Genomic DNA, 25,716 nt, shown 5'->3' with positions numbered 1-25,716 from the left:
ATACTGAAACATGGAGGGAAATGTGTGGCATGTCTGTGGTAAGGCTAAGAATGAACAGGATTCCGGCACTGTGCACAATTATCTGCTCAACCAATCCTGAATAGATCAGACAGTCCCTAAACCACTGCTCTGAGATGTTCACTGTGTCATTTCTTGAAGGTCCTGATCGTCTGATGCAAATGTTAGCTGCTGCGGTTAATCGGGGACTCAAAGGACAATATGCCTGGGTCAGGGACTATAAATCACCAGAAGAATTCCACAACGGTCATCCTACGTGTGACTTGCAACACCTGTAGAACTTGCCAGGAATCCAGCAGGAAGAAGTCTGTTTCATGTCCAAGTAGGCTGCTATTCATAAGAGCCACCCAAGCTTTTAGCTAGAAAGTTGAAGACTACAGAAAATGATTTATAGGAAGAAGAGGAAATTCCTTATTCCAGGATTGTAAGTGAACAAAGGAAACCCAATTCCAGAGAAAGGTTGTTGAGGCCATAGAGGCTGAGGGAATGAGAAGCCAGAGTTGTGGGTTTCTTTTCAGTCCCCTCTTAGAAAGTCACAAGCCCAGGACTGAGAAGTTGGAGGGGGGTGAGGAGGGCAGGCACAGGGATGATGACTCCAGCTGTGCAGCCATCCATCCCCACAGCTGCTGAGCAAAGCCAAGCATTTGCGGGTGAGCGCTGTCAGGACACAATCTGTATCACTTTGGTCGCTAACATTATCTTTGTCTCCTGATGAAGTCACTGCCTGTCTGCTTTGGGCTCTGTACCTTGGGTTTCTCTGACAAGACGGGCAAACCTCTAGCACTGCAAGGAGTATTTTTTTTTTTTTAACATCTTTATTGGAGTATAATTGCTTCACAATGGTGTGTTAGTTTCTGCTTTATAACAAAGTTAATCAGCTATACATATACATATGTTCCCATATCTCTTCCCTCTTGCATCTCCCTCCCTCCCGCCCTCCCTATCCCACACCTCTAGGTGATCACAAAGCACGGAGCTGATTTCCCTGTGCTATGCGGCTGCTTCCCATTAGCTATCTATTTTACGTTTGGTAGTGTATATATGTCCATGTCACTCTCTCACTTTGTCACAGCTTACCCTTCCCCCTCCCCATATCCTCAAGTCCATTCTCTAGTAGGTCTGTGTCTTTATTCCCGTCTTGCCACTAGGTTCTTCATGACCTTTTTTTTTTTTTTCCTTAGATTCCATATATATGTGTTAGCATACTGTATTTGTTTTTCTCTTTCTGCAAGGAGTATTAATCTCCTAGCCCGTTCTTCCCTAAAGCAAATATTTTCTTAAAAATTTTCAAATTTATGTTCTAACAATCAGCATGTTTTATACATCTTGGGCTCATATTCAGGTTTAAAGGAGGTGAACACACTAGTTCGTAAAGCTTCCCCTTATGACAGAAGCTCCCAAATAACCTACCTGCAGTAGTCTAGCCCTGTTCACTTTGCAAAGTGAGTTTTATATAATTGCATCCAGTGCTGTGTTGAGGGAAACATGAGTCTTTACCATTGTCTTTCTAGTGCTAACGTCCAAGGAAGGAAAGAATCACAGGGTGTTTACAGGTACTGGGTGGGTTGCATATTTTGTTTTTATCAGCACTAGAGGAAATCACAGAATGATAACCAGGGTGTCTGTCTGAATACTGGATGCCATTCCTCTGACTTTAATAGGGTAAGTAGAGGATCTGCCCTTGGCCAGGGAAAGAGCTTCAAGGGTGTGCTCTGAGGGTCAATGCATTAAGAATCTATAAAGAAAGCATGGATGTCTGGGAAAGGAATCATCTTTAGATTGAGAACAGATGGTTGGCGGTCTGGATCTATAGCAGACACAGATATCCTTTTCTTTCTTTCATTTCCTTCCTTATCAAGAATCTAAACACCTTCCAGGTCCCAGGCAACCAAATAGTAAGAAAGGCTTAAAAATGTTTTGTTCAATAACTAGTGTTGCTGGAATCTGGACTGTGGCTGAATGGTGTGACTGTAGGACACCAATGCCCTGAGGGCTCACGTGGCTCCGGTAGATACGTGGGCTCCTGGATACGTAGGCAGGTGTTATGGAAAGTACGTACTGGCCACCCACAATCACTGATGGGTGGTTTTCAGTGTAGACACAGACCTTGGTGATTGGCTCAATATATATAAGCATTACCCAAAAATCTTATGATATTAGGTGGATCTCAGGAAAAGTGCAGAAGGGGAAGGACCTGGAGAGAAGGAGAGAATTTATCCATGTGTTAACTGGAATGCATGGACATATGTAACCAAGATCTTTCTTTACATCTTAAAACTAAACTTGTCTGAGTCATTAATTCTACAGAATTAATGTTACTAAAGTTGCAGTAATATACAATCCCAAAATTCATTTTCCCAGATTTCTAGCTACATAAAACAGAAAAGACCATATACACAATTACATACACTCATATAGCTGCTGCACTCCCCAGTGGAACACGTATATAAATGTCCACACAGAGACCCCCAGAAAGCACACGTGCACAGAGGCCAACGTCCACCCCTCCTGAACCTGATATGCATGTGGGTCGCAATGAAGGTCGATGCTCTACTGCATATCTGTTCGATGTCATTCATCTCTTTGGGAAAATCTGCAGAAAGGATGAGAGGTGAGTCCTCAGTTATCACTACATCATCCTCAATTCGTACACCAAGACCACGGAACTTCTCAGGGGCATCTTTGTCATCCTCCGGAATATAAATACCTGGCTCCACTGTGATTACCATACCAGGCTGCAGAGGGAGGGAGCGGGGCATGTCTGGGGTGTCGTGGACATCCATCCCAAGGTAACGGCCAACGTAAAGCAGGCAGTATTTTCGAGCAGCCTTGAAGGCATTATTTTTCTTAATGTTCTTCATGATCCCCAACTCTTTAAGCTTCTGTCCTATCAGTGTTAGCATCATGCTGTAGACGTTATCCAAGCTTGTTCCAGGGGAGCAGAGGGTCAGACAATCTCTCTGGACTTCTACAACAGCTTCTTAGAGTTCTGCCTGAGGTGCCGTGAACCTGCCATTGACAGGCCAGGTACAAGTGATGTCACTCACATAGCAAGAAGACTCACAACCTCCATCCAGCAGCACCATTTCCCCATCCTCGATGCGTTGATTGTTCTTCACATGGTGCAGAGTGTTTGACGCATTACCTCCAGCAACCACAGGTGGGTAGGCTAAGAGGTCTGCACCACGGGCCCGGCATTCAAATTCAAACAGCATAAAGAAAGCCTTCCTCTACAGGGGCTTTACTGGCAAACACGGTCTCTATGAAAGCCTGTGATGTCAGTTCCCAGCAATCTGCATTCGTTCAATTTCTGCAGGAGATTTTTTTGGGGGGGCATTCATATATATATATATATATATTTAACGTCTTTATTGGAGTATAATTGCTTTACAATGGTGTGTTAGTTTCTGCTGTATAACAAAGTGAATCAGCTATACATACACATATATCCCCATATCTCCTCCCTCTTGCGTCTCCCTCCCATCCTCCCTATCCCACCCCTCTAGGTGGTCACAAAGCACCGAGCTGATCTCCCTGTGCTATGCGGCTGCTTCCCAGTAGCTATCTATCTTACATTTGGTAGTGTATATATGTCCATGCCACTCTCTCACTTCGTCCCAGCTTACCACTCCCCCTAGCCGTGTCCTCAAGTCCATTCTCTGTGTCTCTGCAGGAGATTTGATCAGCCTGAGATTCTGTACAAGCTGCTGCACAGCCCGAACCTTGTTCTTGCTCCTGGCTTTGACCTCTGCCAACTGCTGCAGGTAGTCACAGTGGAGCTGTGTGTGAGCGGGCCTCATCCAGTCATACCACGGTGTACGTGTCTCAGCTTTCAGTTTCGGTCCAAGATGTTGAAATTCTTCCAGCGTATAGACTTCGTTCCCTCCAGTTAGAGCTGTTGCTCCATCAGTACCAGATGGGGGGCCATCCCAAAGTTCTCGACTGGGATCTCTCTGAGGCACAAAGGCACAAAGCATGGCCTTGTGTGCTGGTAACTGCTTGCCGGGGAGGCTTTGAAGGACCAGAATGCTATCAGGCTCTTGGAATCCACACAGGTACAGGAAATTGTTGTCTTGGTGGAAAGTATAGGGGATATCATTGCTCATATAGTATGTAGGGTTGGACAGCAGTACCACTGTGTGGTCTGTACCACTCTGCCCTTGTGCTTCCTTGTAGATCAGAGATATTAGTTTGTGTCTACGAAGTGCATAGTCCACCTGGGATAGTCCTGGCATCACCTCCCCTGGTCTGAGGAGGTGTGGGTGTGTAAAGGGCCTGGGCTGGCCTAAGTATCGGTTTGGAATCTTCCTCTCTCGGATGAGCTGCAGGGAGTACCTTCGCTGTGAACATGACATGCATCCAGAGAGGCTGCGGGCACTTGCTACTGCGGGAACAAGCTTAGTTGCTGAGAGTAGTCAAGGCATTACCGCCATGCTTGTGCTTCAGGAAGGAAACGCGAAAAACTCAGGAAATATTTATTGAGCACCTACCATATACCAGGTCCCGAGGTAAGTGCCAGGGATCCAATGGTAAGCAAAATGGTCATTAATTCCCCAATTTGTTCAGTGAGAGGGGGCAAATCATTAAGCAAATAGTTTCACAAATACACATATAAATGCCATGACAAAAAGTCCACCAACGAGTAGCTATTAAATGCTTAGTATATACGCATCCTTGTGCTTAGTGCTGTGGGAACAACCAAGAGGGCTTAGATGACATTCATCCTCAACATCATTACCATCCAACTGGAGAAGCTTGTGCTCTCTGAAGTGATGAAGGACCACAAGTGCCCATCTGTGTAGTGCAGATGTGGTATGATGGGAGATCAGCAAAAGAAGAAGCCAATGTTGGAGCACATCGTTTTTAATTTGGAAAAGTAATAAATAATAGGGATATATGTATATGTATAGCTGATTCACTTTGTTATACAGCAGAAACTAACACACCATTGTAAAGCAATTATACTCCAATAAAGATGTTAAAAAAAATTAAAAAATAAAAAATAAATATATAACATGGTAAAACACATTCAAATCGTACATTAATAGTAAGTCTCTTTCCTACCACCAACCTATTGGCTCAACAGGTGTTAACAGTTTCTCGTGCATTCTTCTAGAAATTTTTCATGCATTCTTGAGACTATATATATTCCATAAATATTATCCTTGTTTTAAATTCCAATTTTAATACATAATTTCTATTGCTTATGTTAACTCCAGAAGAACTTAAAAACTACAAAGCTAAGATTTATGCATATTTAGAAAATGCAAATGATATAAAAATTTATTCAGTGAAAGTCAAAGCCTCTTCTCAGAAGTAACTGTTGTTGTTTATTGTGTTTCTTTCTTGAAAAAACTGTACCCACATGCCATCATAGAAATAGAAAAAAAGAAAAGACTTGGTTCATCAACTCATACATTCAAGAAATAAGACTTTCTTAGTTTCTGCTCACTAATTGAACTTTTTCTGGGCCATCACTTTGCATAGGGAGTAGAAACAAAATCTCAGCCAATGTGGGGACCTCCCACTTTCTTCAACATTGTACTTAAATTCTGAGTGAGCTTACAAAGTACCAAGGCACTGGGACCTACATCATCTGGTGCCATTTGGCTGGTTTTCCATGCACCTTGACTATCGTTGAGACATTCTTTTTCCTATCTACCTTGCCCTTTTGGGTCAGTGCTATTTTCCACCTTTTGCACGCTTCTCTGGGCCACAGGGCAAGGCTGGAAGGGGTCCTCCTGCCTGCACACGCCTTGTTGTCATTCTTTCGTGGGATATTCCTGTCTCCTTCCAAAGTGTCTAGAGTTTGGATGCCTCCTTGAGAACCTATACCGGAAAGATGAGACAGACCCTTCCACTGGACACTTCCTATATCATTAACCCTTTCTTGTATCTCATCCCTCTACCTCACCCTCACCTGGGATATCTTTTTCATGACTTGTGGCTGGGGGCTGGGAGATCTCTCTTCAAATACAGTTATCCTTTCTGGCTAAACTCTAAATCTTCTCTTATTGGCTTAAGTTTTTAGATACTAAAGCCAAGAAGAGACCTAAAGATGATTTCTACTTTTCTGCACTATCTCATCCCTTCTAGAAGACAATGATTATGGAGATTACTATTACTTAGGTGGTGAGGCCTGGGGATAATGAAGCATAAAATAAAAAGAGAAACTGTTAATATAAAAAAATCTTATCCTAACACATAGCCTAAATCTCAGCTTGCTAACTTGCCTTGAAATCCATTTCTGGAGTTTGTGTTGTCAAGTGCACCCAGTCAAGGCACAGTGGCTGTGAAACAGATGGAAAGTGAGGTTGGAGCCTGGGTCCCAGTCTCCACCTTGCTCACAACCAGCCCTATGACCTTAGGCAAGTGTCTCCCTCTATCAGACTGCAATTTGATCAATTGAAAGATGAATAGGTTAGAGTATGACATTGAATTGAATAGGAAATATCCTTTTGCTAATATGAATGGTATTATTCTGTAAGGTATTTGTAGAATGAGTGTGTGTGTGTGTGCGTATGTGTGTATGTGTGTGGTGAGTCACAGCGTAAAGTGTATTTCTCAGGGGAGCCATGATCAGAAAGTTTGGAAGTCACTGGACTAGAGGACACTATCCTATAGGTGTGTAAGTAATTGGCCAACAATTGTGAAAATGAAAGATTTTGAGATTTTTATAGCTGTGGCCTGCTGGTGCTATAGGCTATGAGGATCGAGCTACTTCTTCCCACTTATGCCAAAGGAACCCACTTAACCCTCAGTTATTTCGTCTTCTCTAGCCTAACTTAATTTTGTATATTTTTATTCTCTTTTTTTTCTCTCTTCTGTTTCCCTCTTCCCTCTCTTCCTTCTTTCTTTCCCCCTCTATTTCTCCTCTATTCTCCCCCTTTCCTTCCACCATGTTGCCTTGTGGGTACAGATTTCATTGACATGCTTTCCCTCACGTCAACACTAAAGACATCTAAGATATAGTTAAGCCTTTACAATAAATGCTGCAGACCCTTTCTACTCAGTGTGGGCCATTGGCCAGCTGCCTCAGCATCACCTGGGAGCCTGTTAGAAGGCAGTATCTCAGGTCCTGCCCCAGACTTCCTGCAATAGAATCTGCATTTTCACAAAACACTGTGAGTTTTATGAACATTCGAGTATGAGAAACACTGCTATAGCATTGACCATCTTGTTAAACTAAACGAACATCAGAAAATCTGTCATCAAATCCTTAAACCCAATTATCCACAGATGCTTCCCATCATCACGGTCACGGAAGGTGCTCCACTCCCTTGGAAAATAGATGGGTTTAGGTGTGGGGCAGATGTGGAGAAATGGGGGTTTGGATGTCTACATAGGGGAGGTGGTGGCTTTCCCCAGGCCTCTGGACAAAAGGATGTTTACTTATGGAGGCAAACGTCTGGCTGTCTCGATAAATATCAAGTCTTTTCTTGTTTGTCAAGGCATGGTGGGTGATGTGGTTTGTGATTTCACGACCTGTTGTATGTTAGACACCAGCTTGAGCACATGGTAGTTGGTTTCATTTGGCTCAGAAAAGGGTATCATTCTACTTGTTTTCCTTCCCTGGGAAACATGGAACAACAGATGCATCCACTGAGGATGCATCTGTTACAAGGAGGGTGGCAAGTCCTAGATTTCTTGGGACAGTCCCAGGTTGACACCCACTTCCCAGAAAAAAATTATTAATAGTGGCCACTTTTATGTTCAAATGTGTCTCCAATAAATTGTGGTCACACCAGTTACAATAGATTCCAGAAGGAAGCAGACCTCTCTAAGGGACAGGGTAAAAATGAATCTAACAAATGGGAGAGAGAAACACCCCTGATTCTATTGGTTGCCAAGGCCCAAGGCCAGAAAAAAGATTTCCCTTCAGTCAATGGCCCTGATACTAGATATTTGAGGGCGTTTTGGTTAGCTGGAGTGTTTTGAGCAATTCCTAGATTAATGCTACTTCTAAGATTTTGCTTTATCATCTTGGTCTAACTTCTGACTTCTCCAGGGTTGGTTGTCTTTCTGGCTAGGCTGCCTCCACCTAGGACCAGACCATGTTTTTGACTCCCTTGAACTTCTGTTGCCACCACAGCGAAGAACACATTTCTGTGAATCTTAGATGGCTTCTTTGGTCTTTGTGTCTCCTGATTCACACTTACAATAGAGGAGCGAGTGCTCCAAAGAGCTGAAATGCTTTACACTCTAGATTGGGAGTCAAAAGCTAATTTATAAGTGCTAGCAAGGAGGCAAAACATGTTCAGACCAATTTATGCCACTGAAATTCTGAAACCAAAACTAGATTTGACAGCAGATGGTTATGAGTGGTAAGATGGAGAGCCCTCAAGACACAAGCTTCCCAGGACTCCCCAGCGTATTCATTTTCGATTCTTCCTGATGCATTTGAAGGGCCATAAAGCAGATCACATGATCCAGTGCTCTAGGCTCTGATGCTCCTCCTTGCCCTTGGCTCCTGCTTATTTAAGGTGGGGCTCAGAAAATACTTTTTCTCTTCCTGTCCCACCCAGAAGCCACTAGGCGAACATTCTGGTGATGCTAATGGAATTTCAGAGCTGAGTTTTGTTTCTCAATCCTGGGGCAGGTCCCGGCAGATCCGAGATGAGGAAGCACGAACAGGTGGGCCCTGAGGGACGTCTACTCTTGGCTGGAACACATTGTGATGCTGTCTTGGGGAGCTGGTATTTATTTTTCCAGTCATGCTTAGTGCTGGGAGGTGTTAGATTTCATTAAAGCCTTCATGACTCATGACCCCAGGAGAGCTTGGATTTCATTTCCCCACCTCCTCAACCCCATTTGCCTTGCTCTTCAAAATGAAAATAGCAAAATCTCTTAGAGTGGGCACTTGTTGAAAGGGACGTCTCTTGATCAATTAGAGGGAAGCCCTTTACAAACTCAAAAGGCACCACCTTCTTGGGAGGTGGGATTGTCATTCTGAGGAATTTGTTTGTGGAGGTTGATTTTCCACACATATTTTTGAATAACCAAACTAAACTTATCTTTCAAAACAGTCGCATTGGAGGCTTGTCTCCTTTCCCAACATTTGCTGCAAATGCAAGGGCTCAGAGAGTATTTGGAATTACCTTTAGAGCCAGTTTTGGAGACACATGAGAGATTTGGTTCCTGTTAAGTTTTACCTCATTTTTGACCTAAACACCCCTGTCTGGCTTGGTCTCCACGCTCATTCATCAGACTTGGTACAAGATGTCAGTTGGCTTTTGCAGAAATCAAAACTTCCCTCCATAGGTTGGAGTCTTGCCATTATTGAGGAGATTTAATAGAGTATTACTAAGACTTTTCAGGCAAGTTCCAAAGGGGAGTTTCAGAAATTCACTGAATTTTAAGCTATGTCTTTGGGACAAGGGTCCAGCTTTAAGAGATGACCAGTGTGGAAGTCAACACTTATTTGGAACACACACACACACACACACACACACACACACACTCACAGACCAATAAATATATTACAAAGATCTTAATCATGTCACCTCTTATCATTCCCTAGTGTATTAACATACAATTATTTGTTATTTGTCTTGTTTTGTTTTGTTTGGGCAAGAGTAGCCAGAAAGTAATCAGTAACTTGTTCATTAACTCATTCATTATTTATTCATTGATTCAGTCAGTCAGTCAAAATCTGCTTGGCATTCGACTTTCAATAGCACAAAAAGACATGGTCACTGACCTGATTCCAATAGGAGAGACAGTTGAACATTAATTAAAGAATCACCCAAATAAATGTAAATAAAATAAGACCCACTGTGATAAGTGCTGTGGAGGAGAGGGACATACATGGAGCTAAAGATAGTCTAAAGGAGAACGTGCCTAGACAGGAAGGATCTGAAGGAGGAGGGGCAGTGATTTGGTGAAGGGGAGGGGAGTGTAGGAGCTTTCCAGGTAGAGGACAGCTTAGGTCAACCTCCTACAGCAGGAGAGATGATGGAGCATTGGAAGAACAGAAAGAAGTACAGCATGGCTGCTGCTCAGAGCATGGCAGGAAATGAGGATGGAGACACCAGCAATGGAGAGACCACATGGGACCTTATAGGCATGGGGACCCCATGATTTATTGTCTAGACCAAAACACTCGTGAACGTAAAATGAAGGGCTATTGATAATGACCCGAACACGCATAAATTCCAGCTATTCTGGGCAAACCAGAACATATGCTCCTCTTACTTAAAGACCAGGCTAGGGATTTTGGTCGTCATCCCAAAAGCAGTGTTAAACAGGGTTTAAGTTTGGGGATGAGAATGAGGGCAGGATCGCGTTTCGAAAAGATCTTCCAGGTTACATGGTCAGGACAGGAATGGTGGTCATTTCCTTACCAAGAGTCCTGGTTTGATTTGGATAAATCTTTATGCTCCAACCTCCCTTCTCTGCTCTCATCCCAGTGCTCGGCACACATCTGTGCAGCAGCTGCAAAGCTGGGTTTCCAGAGGCTCCGCCTAATTTGTAGAATGATGGGGACGGTGCCTGGCAATGGAGTGCTCCCATTAGGGCCGCTCATGTTCACGTTGTAAGCTTGATGCCTTCCACATGCTCCTGTTTTATTCTGACCCTCCTGGGGTCAGGCCAGTAATTAACTCTTTGGAGGAATTTGGTCCAACCTAGTGTCTTTCATGGCTAAAAGTTTCAGAAAAATGGGGCCTGCGCATGTAAATCAATGGGAACAATGTCTTGAACCCACAAGGGGCTTTATTCACATGCGGACGTCTCTTCTTGAATTTCTTCTCTGTCTTTTGTAGAGTGGCAGAATTAAAGGGGGATTTAAGAGATCTGAATTCCTTCTTAGGCCCACTGGGGAGTGGTTGTCCCAGCTCTGACTGAGCTCTTCTGGGGACCTGGAGCGTGTCCCCTCCTAGGATGCTGTCCTGGCTTTGCTCACTCCCCTATCTCTCCATTTCCACCCTTCCAGCCTGAGCCGCCATCTTCTCTCACCTGGACCGCTGCAGTGGCCTCCACTGGTCTCCCTGCTTCTGCTGCAGCCTCTCTCCTATCTATTCTCCAAACCATGGCCAGAGGGCTCTTTTAAAAACAAAAATCAGTCAGGTTGGTCCCTGTTTAAGCTTCTTAACAGCTTCTCATTGCCTTCTGATTAAAATCCACTCTTCTTATTCTCCCGACAAAGCTCTGCTTTCTACCTATTTCTCCAAACTTCTCTCTCATTGTTATCCCCCTCACACACTGTGTTCCAGCCCCAATGCCTTCTTTTGTTTTTTCAGACACACAAACTCGTTTTTTTGCCCCAGAGCTGTTGCCTGGAACACTCTTTCCATGACTATGAAACTGGTTCCTCATTCCTTAGGCCTCCACGAAACGGCACCTACATGGAAAGGTTTCTCCTGGTTGTTTGCTTATAGCGGGTCCCTCTTACTCATCTTTGTCCTTTTATTGTTTATGACATACAACTTGTAATTTTTTGTTAGTTTCATTGTTTGTTTTGCTTCAGCCTGTCTCTGAGGGCAGGGACCACGACTGCCTTGTTCACGGCTGTATCCTCAGTACCCAGCACAGTGCTAGCATGTAGTAGGTGTGCTGAGTAAATATTTGTGGAATAAATGAACAAATGACAGCAGATTACTTTTTGTTTAACAGCTCCATTTGCTATGAAGTAATTTCTTTCTTTTTTAAAAACGAAGTAATTTCTTATTAGAACCTTATATTCATGGTTATCTTTGATTACAGCTCTCTTTAGAATTCCCTTTTCCTAATGAAGCCCCTTCCTGCCCCCATATTTGAAGACCATTATCTTGTCCATTCTAAGGTTTCTTTTCTCTCTTCAGAAAATCCCTAGATCTGAAGTTACCATACGATCCAGCAATCCCACTCCTGGGCATATATCTGGAAAAAGACAAAAGGTCTAATTCAAAAAGATACAGGCACCCCAATGTTCACAGCACCACTATTCACAATAGCCAAGACATGGAAGTAATCTAAGTGTTCATCAAAAGATGAATGGATAAAGAAGATGTGGTACATATATACAATGCAATATTACTCAGCCATAAAAAAGAATGAAATAATGCCATTTGCAGCAACATGGATGGACTTAGAGGTTATCATACTAAGTGAAGTAAGTCAGACAAAGACAATTATATGATATCACTTATATGTGGAATCTAAAAAATAGTACAAATGAACTTATTTACAAAACAGAAATAGACTCACAGACATAGAAAACAAACTTATGGTTACCAAAGGGGAAGGGGGCTAGGGATAAATTGAGGATAAGGGATTAACAGATGCACACTACCATAAAAAAAAAAAATCCCTAGTTCTTTCAACTCTTACCCTATAATGTGCTATCTTCTTTGATGGATCTTATTGTTCTTTCAGCCTATCAAATTCTTTTTGGATTCAGAACCTGTCATCTACCATAGTGGCTATGCTTCCCACCTTCTGGGCCATTCACACATTTGATAAATATGCTAGCTAAGAAAGTATATTGACTGTCCTTAGGGAGAGCTCTTTCTTCAGGTATTAATAACTTAATGAGCCCATGGAAAAAATTAGAGACATTTCCATTAAATAGAAAGCCAAGAGTTAAATGCTTCAACTAAGAAACAAAATCTGTCTATAGTTGTCTAGGTAACATTTCCAATTGGATGCATTGCCTACTTCACACACTGAACATATTTGAAAGGAAAGTTATAAATTATGATACACAATAGTAGGTGGTCATTTAAATGGTGGTTTTGCAGACTATGTTGCAAAATAGAATAATGATTCTGCTATGTGGTATATGGTAAATGGCAAGAGCACAATGCAAAATTATGTTATGAGCAAATTTTCTTCTCTATCTTGAAATATGTGGCTTTCTCATTTATAATGAAAAACATACATTTAGACAAAGGCTTTACTTACATTCCTCTCATAAAATTCAGTGCTTTATATTAAAGAACCTGGCTTTCTCACAGAAATAGGGATTAGGAGATGTTCTGTACGTACAACTGGGAGAATCAAACCCCTTCTATCTTATCACTCAGAGGGCTTAAAAATATGTTTGTGTCTCGTTTTCTAAGTCTGTGGTTTCTTTCTTTTGAATGGTTCTGACACTGTTTTTCTATGCAGCTTATTTTTAGGAAAAAGATGTGAAACAGGTAAAGTTTTTTTTTTTTTAATTCCCCTTTTCCTTTGACCTTTTCTCTGGCCTCAGGTAATGATGTCACACTGTCACTACCAGAGCCACTGATTTCATTTCCAGACCTCCTCTTCCTTCTCCTGACCTGTACCAAAGCTTACCTGTCCTGAGTGCCCTTTCCTCATAGCATCTATCTCTGTCTCATTATGCATATTTCCTCAACGCCAAAAGATTATTGATCATTATAAAAATCTATAAAGTTCAGAAAAATATAAAGAAGGAGAAAATCACTCGTTGCTCAATCACCCAGAAGGGGTCCCTCTATTAAAAAATATATATACACACATACACACACAGACACACACATACACACATAAACACACATCAGAAATCATTTGGTTTAAGGAGTTTATGGATGGTAATGCCTTAGTCTCTCTTTCCCCTGTGGTAAGTCTTTCTCATTCCAAATCAATAGTGGTCTTTAAATTCCTGATATTGGTGGCCACTCTACTCACTGTAATAGGGCGGCCAGAGCATTTTCTTAGGAAGAAGGGCTGTTTGCCTCTTCAGATGAAACCAGAAAGGCAGCCACTTACTCCATTTTGTTGGAAGTACATCCCTTCTCCTCAAGACCCCATGTGGGGAAGATGCAACTTAATACTCTTCCCCTATTTGTTCATTCAATTATGCATCTCAGTCTTCACTTCCCACTCCGAGGCAGCTCTCCAACTCCCAACGATGTTTATTAGGGACAGGCCACCCAGCTAGTCTAAGTCTTCTCTGGATTCCTACTATACGTTATTGTCTCTTTTGATTGCTTTTTTCCAGCCTTACATTTTCTTTGAGTTGTTTCTTATAAAGAAGACCTGCTTTTCATCCAGACATGACTCCAAGGGCCAAATCTGTGACTTACCCAGGAAAATCTCATTTAATCCAAATTCTTGAGGCCATAGGGCTGGTGCATTTTACTGTAAATGTACACTCAAAACAAATTGAAATTCCTCCCCCACCCCCAGAATGTACCAAGATAACATTCTTCTTTCATGCCTTCATAATAAAGACTAAAGAATATCATGAAATTTTCCATATTTTTAAAGTACTTGCAGTTTCAGCATTCTGGAAAAGGTTCTTATTGCCTAAATTTTACAGTTGAAGCAAGAATATAGGATCCAAGTTTGCATCATTTCTCTTATTCTTTATCCCCAAGACTTGACCTTTAGTCATCAACAGCACTTAACATGTCCAAGTCAATGATGAAAATGATGATGAAAAATGATGTCAGTGGAGCAAGAGCATCTCAAAGTCATGCAGGACCTACTCCTGTCCAGGAGGGATAGGAGGGCAGCAGCCCCAGATCAGGGAGGTAGATGCAATGAGCCTCCAAGGAAGAGTGTAAGTCACATGCAACCATTCATGCAGCACAGGTGGGGTGGTGCAATGTGGTGCTGCGTCCCAGAGACTCAACTCTTGACTAAGGGCAGAAACTCATTTCACTGTAGTTTTTTTTCCCCAACATCTATTCATTCATTCTCTTTTGAACTCCTCTGGACATATGATTGAGAAGCTACTGTTGAACATGGAATGGGTGATAATATAGAATAGAGATTCAGTTTGGCATATAGAAAGCATTCAGTAAGTGGTGGCTGGATAAATTAGTACACACATTTGAACCCTTTCTTTGCCTCTAATTTCTTGAGTGACCTTGGAAAGCTACTTAACCTCTCTAAGCCCAAGTTTTCTGATCTGTAAAATGGGAATGTTAGTACCGTTCTTATAGGATTGCTGTGAGGATTAAATGAACAAATGCATGTAAAAATCACAGAAAACAGTGATTTTTATAAAGTAAAATAGTAGCAATAGTAGCAGTAATCCTTGTAATAATTGTTATTATTGTTTTTGGTATGTAATACCAATACGATAAGATGCCTTCTAGTTATATTTTGGTATATTGAAGTTTTTATTATATTTCTCCTCTATTGTCACAATCTAGTTGCCCAGTACATGTCTGAGTACACCGAAGGGTCTCAATCAATGTTTGTTGCTGGACCCTTCCAAAGACAAAATTAAAATCTCTTCCTTTCATTCTTTGTCTAGCCCTTCAAACCATACAGCCTCCCTCATTATTCACTGGATTATCGCAGGGAATGGGATTAATGGTGGCAAACTGTTTCATGTATGATGAACAACAGATAACTCCTATAATGCTGAAATTGTCATTTATGTCATGGGTATATTTCTCGGAAGGAAATGTTTAATGATTTCAAGAGGTTGATCTGCCCCAGCTGGAAGCAGTGACCTCCAGTGGTGTGATGAAATCTGGAGAACAAAGGAAACAGGTTCTTTGAGGGAAAATGATCAAGCTCTCTAGAAACATCTTAATCTACAAAGTCCTGTATCCATTTTGTACTTATTGCTCTTACAATGGGCTACTCCTCCTGGTATTCACGCTCTTCTGTTGTCCCCATCCCCCCACCTTGATTCTGGGCTTGGCCAAGTGACTTGCTTTGGCCAATGGGACATTAATAAATGTGATGCAAGCAGAGGCTTGATAAACACTTGCACATGGGAACATGTCCTCTAGAAACACTTCCTCTTAGCATCCAGGCTCCAGGCTGCAAACAAGCTCCAGATCAACCACACTGAGTGATGAGAGGCCAATGGAAAGATGCTAAAGTATGAGAGCCAAGTTAGACATTCCTGCCTCAGCTGAGCTCACAGCTGAAGGCAGCACCTGAATGACTGCTACACTCTACCCTCTAAGGAGCAGATAAACCTCCCAGCTGAGCCCAGTCACCCCACAGACTTGTGGAATATAATCATACATTGTTATTTTAAGCCATCAAATTTGGGGTAACTTTCTTTGTAACAACAGATAATGGCTACGCAGTCTCTTCTCTCCATTCCACCAGAACCCATGGGCAGACCAAATGGAAGCATCCCTCATATATATCCAAAAAATACCTTGGTGTTCACAGTAGTCAGCCCATGTCTAGCCTGGGAAGAGATTATTCATTTCCTCAGATACCTTCATTTTACAAATGCAAATCCTGAGGCTCAGAGAGAAGAAGTAACTTGTCCAAAATCACTTGCCTAGGTCTCCTGATCTAGCAGCCAATGTTCCTTCCATGAAGAGCCTTCAGAATATCTTTGGTTTCAGTGGGAATTTCAAGCCAAAATCATGTCATAATGTCCAATTTGTATATAACAGTTTTTATCTACTCACACAACAATCTCTGTTGGCTGGACATGATTCTTTTCTAATTTGAAAAAGAATAATCTAATTACCTCATGAGAATCATGTTGTCCGTGGAAACAAATAGCTAATTTAACACAGGGAATAAAGTGCTGGCAAAAATACAAATGCATATCTCAAGAAGAAAGAGAAATGTTAATAATTCACACCGACTCTTGTTAAAGTTACACTAGGCCTTTAAGAGTACACGTTATGCCTTACCTACTTCTGCAAACACACTCATTCAGCACCTCTCTATTGGGCATTTCCCTTGTGCCAGGCACTATGGTGGATGCTGGATATACAGTGAATGAGATAGTCTTAGACCTTGAGAGCATTTGAGACGAAAGTGACTTTTTCGAGCTCACAGAGCTAGTTAGTGTTAGACCTGGGGCTATACCTGAGGGCTGGGTACCATAGTGCCTGCCAACCAAACACACGATGGCTCTCTGGAGATGTCTCTCTGGAGTTGTCACTCATGCTTCATTTTAGTAAATATGGCCTTAACAGGGGACATTCTCCTCAGGCCTCTATCTTCTTTTCAGATTATGGTAGTGATTTCTGAGGGCTATGCCATAGTTTACTCTAAGACTTCCTTTTATGTGTCAAGAAAAGCTTTCTTGTAGATTAGACTCAGCTCTTCTCTCTCTCATTCATTAGGGCAGGGGTATGATCTGTGCTATAGTGTTACAGTTGCATTCCTAAGAAGTCTTTTTAGTACAAAAAATAATCTTAAAAATCATTTTTTCAAAGAGAAAGCGTGGGATTTGGGGCTGGAGCATTCAGACTCACAACAATAGGGTAATTTTGCCCACAGGCATTTCAATAATACCCATGTTTTTATAGCTTTAAGTCTATAGTTATAAAGCTAAATATCCCTAGGTAAATCCAGCCTTCATTACATCTAGCTTTTGATCAAGAGGAATGGCCTTTGTTTTTCAATCCTCATCAAGACCATCATTGGCACAAAGCTTCTTAGCCATTTTTATCACATTTTCCACCCATTGTTGGATAAACATATCCCAAAGTCACTCAAACAAAGCAGCTGACAGCGTTTTTTTTTCCTCTTTGTCTGATATAGTGTTAGTTCTAGCATTACAACCATGTGCATAATGGAAATCATGTGTCCCATTATTTATTTGACAAATATTTTTTGATGCCTACGTAGTCAGACACTGGGCCAGGCATTGGGGATATAGTGGTAAGCAAGCTAGACAAGTCCCTGTTGTCATGGAGCTTGCATTCCAATAGAGGAGACTGTCCATAAACAGAAAATACACAATATAATGTCATATGGTATAAGTGGTAGGGAGAAAAATAAAATAAAGCAGAGAGGGACCAGAGATGGGATCAGGCTGAATCTTGGGAATCACTGAATGGACTTTGGATTTTCTTCTGAGTGTGATGGAAGCCATTAGAAGTATTTGAGCAAGGGAATGACCTGGTATGATTGATATTTTAGAAGACATCCCTGGCTGCTTGAGAACAGATGACAGAAGGTTCAAAGAGATAGCTGGAGAGAGTTAGGAGGCTGTTACAGCCTGGGTTCCTCCACAAAGCTGAGCCCGAAGCAAAGGCTTGTGTGTAGGTAGTTTGTTTTGGGAAGTGATCCAAGGAACAGAAGTGGAGGACTAGGGAGTATTAGACAAGAAAGAAGGCAAAGTCAATCCAGTGCTGTGGAAGATGCTGATAAACTCTGTAGACACCTGGGCCTATATCCCACTGGGGACCTCTAAGGCCAGGTGGGGATACACTTCTGAACTATTCAGCTCCTGCCTCCATTGGTCCAGGGTCATTCTTGGGGGTGTTAACTGCCTTGCAGTGGCAGGTTTGGGCATAAGGCAGGATGACCGAGTGGTTCCCACGAGCATCCCACATTCCAAGCAGCAGAAACAGAGCAAGAGTCTGTGCAACAGTTGGCACAGTGAGGGTAGGCTGTATTCAAGAGGCATTTGATACAGAAGCTAGTGCAGCGAGAGGTGATGGGGCCTCAGGATGGCAGTGAGGAGGTCGTGAGGTATGGACAGAGCCATGGGTTTTATCCAAACTACTTAGTGAAAACTTGCATTGGAATAGAAGTATCTGTATTTTCGCAGTGAAACAGACCACCTTGCGTCTGTGATGTTATCTCCACGTTCTAGGCCTGCTCTCATTCCCACTCACACGGCTACCCATTTTGTAGGTGTCAAAGTTTACTATTTAAAGCAAGGAAATGGATGAAGATTTAATAACCTGCAAACAAGTCTCTTTCACCTTATATGTCTTCTGTGTTTAAAATATTTGATAGATTGTAGAGGCGAATGAAGGCAATGTCATGGGAATACACTCAAACTCGCCATATATTTGGACAGGAAAGTGCACTTTCGTTTAGACAAATGTCTGAAAGGGTAGAAGACTTACAGACAATTTCAAAAATGTCTGTTAAGAGTTAAAAAACAAAAGATTATCCCTCCATTGGTCATGGTTGTTCAAGTTTCTTATATCATACTAACCCAAGGCCAGGAATACAAATTTCATGGCATGAAACTCAACATTTGGAAAAATAATATGCATTAGGGCATTTCTCAGGAAAAGAAAAACATCTGTAACTTGTTAAAAAAAAATCTCCTTTTGGATGAAGGTGCCTAGGAGAGTGATTCTGGAGAAGAGCAGTCCCCGTATTGAAGGGGTTGAGTTGAAACACATTATGGCATCAGAGGTTGCTGTGTGTCCTCTGGGAAGGGTTTCAGGATACTCTCAGGGAAACATTGTCTCCCTTGCCTAGAACTTGGCTCTTCTGCATTTTCATCATTGTCTACAGTCACTGTAAGCTTTCTGTGTCACCTTACTTGGGCAAAGTGACAGTACTATTACTACTATGGCTGCTGCTCCTACTCATTCCCATTTAATGAGCCCTCTTCTGTGCAAGCGCTATGTCAAGCCCTATACACACATACGCATTGATAAAAAAACGCATGTTTTCTTAGTAGATGACGTGAGAATTCTTTGTGGAGAGGGACATCTTTTGCAGAAAAGTTTCTTCAACCCACCTAGCTGTGGAAGGAAACCTCTAGGAACTGGGGGAGGATAGTGTCAGGATATTTCCAGGTTTAAAAATAAGGAGGGCTCTTGTGTTAGCAAGTGGGATAAAAGGGAGATGATAAAGGATCCAAGAACTGCCGAATGTACAGGGTGAGGGACAAGGAGGCACCCTGTGGCTAGAACCAGGAGGAGTGACTTGGGGATAAAACCTGTTTAATGGGAACACTTTCAAGTGAACCATTTGTGCTCCTTGTGCTGTGAGCCCTCCTGATGACATATCTTTATTAAAATTATGAGTCACGATTTTCAGTGAATGTTTGGTTTCAAGGTGGACCTGGAGATGACACACTCTGGCTTCGCAGAAATGGAGGAGAAAAGCTAACAACTGGTTTATGCTCAAGAATCAATGGAGTGAGCAGGTGCAAACAGGGATTTGAATCCTAGCTCTAAAACCATGTTTTAATTTTTCTCCACTTGCCCTTCCTGGTCTATTCTCAGCCAACTCCATGCCCCGGGAGGCAGATCTCTATGTTCTACATCACCTGGGCTCCCCTGACTTCTAACTTGCAGTTGGGTTTGATCAATGAGATGGTAGGTGCTGACAGAGGATTAGAAAATGGGAGAAAATATCAGGATGTTCATCCCCTCTCTCCTTTCCTGCCATGCTGTGGTTTTGGCAGTGGCTGGGTTTCTGTCTCTGTGGCCATCTCTCCTCTGTGTACAGCTCTCACCTGGTTTCAGCTACTTTTCTCTCCTTGTATCCCTTCATGCCTAGAGGTGATAATGACCTTCTGTTGGGTAGTCCCTGGATCCATCACTTATACTTGTTCCCTTAATTCTGCCCACACCTTTTGTAAACATTCTATTTCCCCTTTGAACATCTGTACCTCTTTGATTACAGAGAGCGACCCTGTGCAAGTTACTTAACTATTTTGTGCCTCTGTTTTCACATTTGCAAAATGGGGTTGGTATTAGTGTGTATCACATGGGATTGATTGTATATGTTAATTTGTCTAAGTCCCTAACAAAGTACTTTGCGTGTAATAATATAGTAATTATATTCTTTATTACAGTGACAATAAGTAAATAACGTTTCTCATTTAATCCTTAAAATAACTCTATAACGTAGGTATTATTTTCCTTATTTTACATGTGGAGAAACTAAGACCTAGTGAAGTTTAGAGAACATAGCTCTGTCTCAAAAACCAGGTCAGATTCAGAAGCTATTTTTCACCTTATTGCATAAAATGAGGTTTCCTGCCTAGTTAAAGAAGAGAAAATAAATGGTAAGATTAATAGCTTGGAAAAAACATACTGAAATACCCTGGTGATGATGGACAATTAGGCAGATTTGTTTTTAAAGAAACCAATCTCCTAGAAGTGACTTTGGATAGTAGAACGAACATTTATCAATGTCATATCAATCATGTCTTAAAATATGGCTTTCCAACCCACCCTCCCCAAAAGAGCTTGTCACTTATAGTTTTATTTCTTTAAGCCAATTGATTTTTTTCCTTTGGTTTATGGACCTTTCCTTTTTAGTATGCTTTTATGTCTTTGAGCCTTGATTCTGGTAAAGGACTATTTTCATCTTCCTTATTGCCCACTGAAAAGATCTGAAGTCCTGTGACTAATGAACACTTCTCACTCTCATTTTCCAAGGTAGGGCTTTTGTACCAATGGAAAAGTGAAACTGGAAGGGCTCAGTTTCACATTAAACCTTCATTGAAAAACCTGACTGTTGTGTGAGGGGAGACAAGGAGACAATGAATGTAATCAAACTGGATTTGTCTAAGCCAGTGATATAGCATCTCCTGAAACTTCTTTTGAAGGAAATAAATTCCTTTTGGCTTCTACAGCTTGGGGGAGGTATTATCTTGCAGACCGAAAACAAAATGATGGGCCCCAGACAAAGATAACCTGGTAAAATGTGTGTGCCAAGTTCTAGTCAACAGTATCCTCTGCAGCCACTGGACCAGAAAGAGGAAGTGCAGGGTGGCTGTGTCAGAAAGGAGATTGGCCAGAGGTATCAAGAATGATGATTCTAGACATCAGCAAGATAGTCAAGCAAGATGTCCTTCGTTCATATTCCCCCCTCAACAACAACAATTTGGCATCCATCCACAAACAAAAGTGCCTTTATGGGGGCTGTGGGATCCAGCACCATATGCCAAGGGACTCAGGAAAAGTATCACTCACCTGTGCATTAGGTAATAGTCATACAGACCTCAGTCTCAATTGTAGACACTATAGTGGCCTGTGAACCAGCTCCAGCCCCTCCTGGCCATTGTCTGGGAGCCCTGGAGAATCAGGGCTATCTTAGACAATCCTTCATGGATGAGAGAGTCTTTGTGGATGCTCAGGAGTCCAGCAGAAAAGTTCCAGCACACCACTGGAGCAAAAACGAGCAAGCAAGCAAGCGAGCAAGCAAGCAAACAAACGAGTCTGGATGCTTTGGAGAGGGTAAGAGGGCAAGTTTGACTTTACTTGTCAACCTTCCCCCAAGGCAGCACAGCTCAGTGCCAAGAGAGCCCTTCTCAGCTGTGATTTCTCCTGGGGTAGGTGGGGGGGAAAGAATTTGAGTGAGCACCCAGCTCCCCAATTGTGCAAGACTCTGCCAAAGAGTCCCACTTCTTTCTCATCCCACCCAGAAGAATTAATATTGTTAAAATGTCCATACTACCCCAAATCAACTATAGATTCAGTGCAATCCCTGTCTACGGTGTTCATCATAGAATCAGAAAAAACAATCTTAAAATTCATATGGAACCACAGCAGACCTCAAATGGCCAAAGCAATCTTGAGGAAGAAGAACAAAGCTGGAGGCATCACACTTACTGGTTTCAAACTATATTGCAAAGCTATAGTAATCAAAGCAGTATGGAACTGACATAAAAACAGACACATAGATCAATGGAACAGAATTGAGAGCCTAGTAATAAACCCCTGCAGATGCAGTGAACTAATATTTGACAAGGGAGCAAAGAATACTCAATGGGGAAGGGATAGTCTCTTTAATAAATGGTGTTGGGGAAGTAGAGGAATGAAATTGGATCCTTATTTTACACCACTCAAAAAAATTAACTTGAAATGGACTAAAGACCTAAATGTAAGACCTGAAACTATAAAACTCCTAGAAGGAAACATAGGGAGAAAGCTCCTTGACATTGGTCTTGGCAACAATGTTTTAGATATGACACCAAAAGCACAAGCAACAAAAGCAAAAATAAATGAGACTATATCAAAATAAAAAGCTTCTACACAGCAAGAGAAATGATAAACAAAATGAAAATGCAATCAATTGAATGGGAGAAAATATTTGCAAACCATCGATCTGATAAGAGGTTAATATTCAAAATATATAAGAAACTCATACAACTCAATAGCAAAAAACCCAAACAATCTGATTAAGAAATGGAAAGAGGAATTAAATAGACATCTTTTCCAAAGAAGACATCCAAATTGCCAACAGTACATAAAGAGATGCTCAACATCACTAATAATCAGGGAAATGCAAATCAAAACCACAATGAGATATCACCTCACATCTGCTAGAATGGCTATAATTTAAATAGAGATAATAAGTGCTAGAGAGGATGAAGAGACAAGGGAACCCTTGTGCACTGTTGGTGGGAATGTAAATTTGTACAACCACTATGGAAACAAGATGGAGGCTTCTCAAAAAATTAAAATAGAAGTACCATATGATCTAGCAATCCCACTTCTGGGTATATATTCAAGAAAATGAAACCAGGATCTTGAACATATATCTATACTCCCATGCTCATTGCAACGTTATTTACAGTAGCCAAGATATGGGAACAACCTAAGTGTCCATTAATGGATGAATAGATAAAGATGAGGTTATATAATAATATTCCATTGTATGTATGTGTGTGTACACATATGAGAAAGAAGGAAATCTTGCCATTTGAACAATATGGATGGACCTTGAGGGCATTATGCTAATGCTAATGCCTTGAGGGCATTTTGTGGTGAAATAAATCTGACAGAGAAAGACATACTGTATGATATCACATATATGAAATCTAAAAAAGCCGAACTCATAGAAACAGTGGAATGGTGGTTGCCAGGGGCTGAAGGGTTGGGAAAATGGGGAGACATTGGTCAAAGTTCTAACAAACTTGGATTTAGAAGATGAATAAGTTCTGGGCATCTAAAGTGCATCATGGTGTCTGTAGTGAACAGTGCTATATTACATATTTGAAAGTTGCTTAGAAAGTAGATCTTAAACGTTCTCATCACAAATAAGAAATAGTAATTATGTGAGGTGTTGGAGGTGTTAGTTAATCTTACTGTGGTAATAATTTTGCAATATGTGCATGTCAAAATGATGTTGTACACCACAAACTTAAACAATGTTAAACTCAATTATATCTCAATAAAGGTTAAAAAAAACAATACTGTCCTAAAAGGGTATTGAGGGTAGAAAATTAGAAATTAATTAAATGCGAATTGAGAAAAGGTATACACACACACACACACACACACACACACACACACATATATATATATATATATAAAATCTCCCAAGGAGAAAAATTATCCACTTGAATCCTAACAGGGGAAAGATTAGATAGCATGAGAGAAAAGCCAAGCATAGTACATTTGACTTGACAAGGCTTTGGACACAGGTCATTATTCACTTGTCTCTTTGTATAAATTCATACTTAATTCACCAACTTCCTTCCTTTCAATATCCCCACTAAACTTGGCTGGTATGGGGTGGTGCCTGCATTAGCACATACCAGGGGCATTTTTTTTTTTTTTAATTTTTATTTATTTGTTTATTTATTTATGGCTTGTGTTGGGTCTTCGTTTCTGTGCGAGGGCTTTCTCTAGTTGCGGCAAGCAGGGGCAACTCTTCATCGCGGTGCGCGGGCCTCTCACTATCGTGGCCTCTCTTATTGCGGAGCACAGGCTCCAGACGCGCAGGCTCAGTAATTGTGGCACACGGGCTTAGCTGCTCCGCGGCATGTGGCATCTTCCCAGACCAGGGCTCGAACCCGTGTCCCCTGCATTGGCAGGCAGATTCTCAACCACTGTGCCACCAGGGAAGCCCCATACCAGGGGCATTTTGATAAGAAACAATCTTCACATCTCAGTGACAAGTACGCTAAAGTTTATTTCATGTTTGCTTCATGGTCCAAGGAAGATCAGTAGAACAGATTTGCAAGATCTATTTCTTTTTGTCTTAAAAACTGTTTAACCAGTCCTTTTTCCCCTCCCCTAAACTATAGGAGCTGTATAACCAGGAAGAGTCATTGCCAGTGTGGTTGTTGTCGCCATCATCACCAACACACCGCCACCAACAGGGGAACAAGAGCAACTACCGTTCACTGAGTGTTACTGTATATCAGTTACCACGGCAAACATCGCACATAGTTTATCTCATTGATCCTTTACAAGGAATGAAGGAGTGATCATTAGAAGGAATGTATTATTTACTCCCATTTAATAGGTTAGGAAACCGAGGCTTAGAATCACATAGTAAAGTGGAGCTGGAATTCAGACCTATATCTATTTAAGTCCTAAGTTTTATATTCTTTACCACTTCTTATGTATGCTTTACCATAGCATGTGGTGTCATGCTATGTCTTAAATATAGAGAAGAAAATTGAAAAAGGTAAAAGGAGACTGTCAATCCAATTCACTTTGCCCTTAGAAGTGGAGAAAGCTCTGGAAGATTTAGTTAATTCTTAGGAACTGAATTCATTGTCACCCTGGTCCCTAACTCCTGCAATCTGAGTTTGCTAGCACACAAGCTATCTCTTTTCCTCACCTACCTAGCAGTGAAACTCAAGCCTTTCCTGGATTTGCATGGAAGCCTCACTCACACAAAGCCATGTATGTATTTACTAGATTTTACTGAAATTCTGAGACATGGTTGAGACATAGAAGAACAGTTTATGTTGTCAAAAAGCAAAGAACTTCAAACTGAACATCAGGTATCCCTGTTCCCGGACACCCCTCCCCCAGGCCCCGGGACCTTGCACTGGGTGCTTCACCCTAGCTTCAGGCCACCTTCTCTCCTGGCCCCTTTCACCTTCTGTCCTGGATTGCTCCCCAAACTCCACATTTTTCTTATTCTGTTAGGTAGAGCCATTCTGTTTTCTCCAGCTTCAAATTCACCTTCATGTTCACCTTTGTGAATCCAAATCATCAAGGTACTCAATAGAGCAAAAGTGCTTTCCATATAACAAATTCTACCTTGCCTCGAAGACAGATGGTAAAATTTCCTGTCCTACCCTCTCTAGAGCCACCACCCTGGGGAGACTGGGCTCATTCCTGCCAGGACCTGGCAGAGGCTTGCATCAAGGCTAGC

General features: G+C 41.6%; 1 protein-coding gene across 1 annotated transcript; it reads right to left on the bottom strand.

The window, feature by feature from the left end:
• Nucleotides 1–242: 242 nt before the first annotated feature.
• On the bottom strand, nt 243–4,442 carry LOC133099910 (xaa-Pro aminopeptidase 3-like). The gene is given in 4 exon segments (XM_061203752.1): nt 243–348; nt 2,533–3,228; nt 3,230–3,288; nt 3,645–4,442. Coding segments are annotated over 4 exon segments (1,659 nt in total).
• Nucleotides 4,443–25,716: the final 21,274 nt, after the last annotated feature.

Source organism: Eubalaena glacialis, chromosome 10 (genome assembly GCF_028564815.1).
Source record: "Eubalaena glacialis isolate mEubGla1 chromosome 10, mEubGla1.1.hap2.+ XY, whole genome shotgun sequence".
NCBI lineage: Eukaryota > Metazoa > Chordata > Mammalia > Artiodactyla > Balaenidae > Eubalaena > Eubalaena glacialis.
Note: the sequence above shows the minus strand (reverse complement) of the source record. Positions and strands in the feature narration are given on the sequence as shown.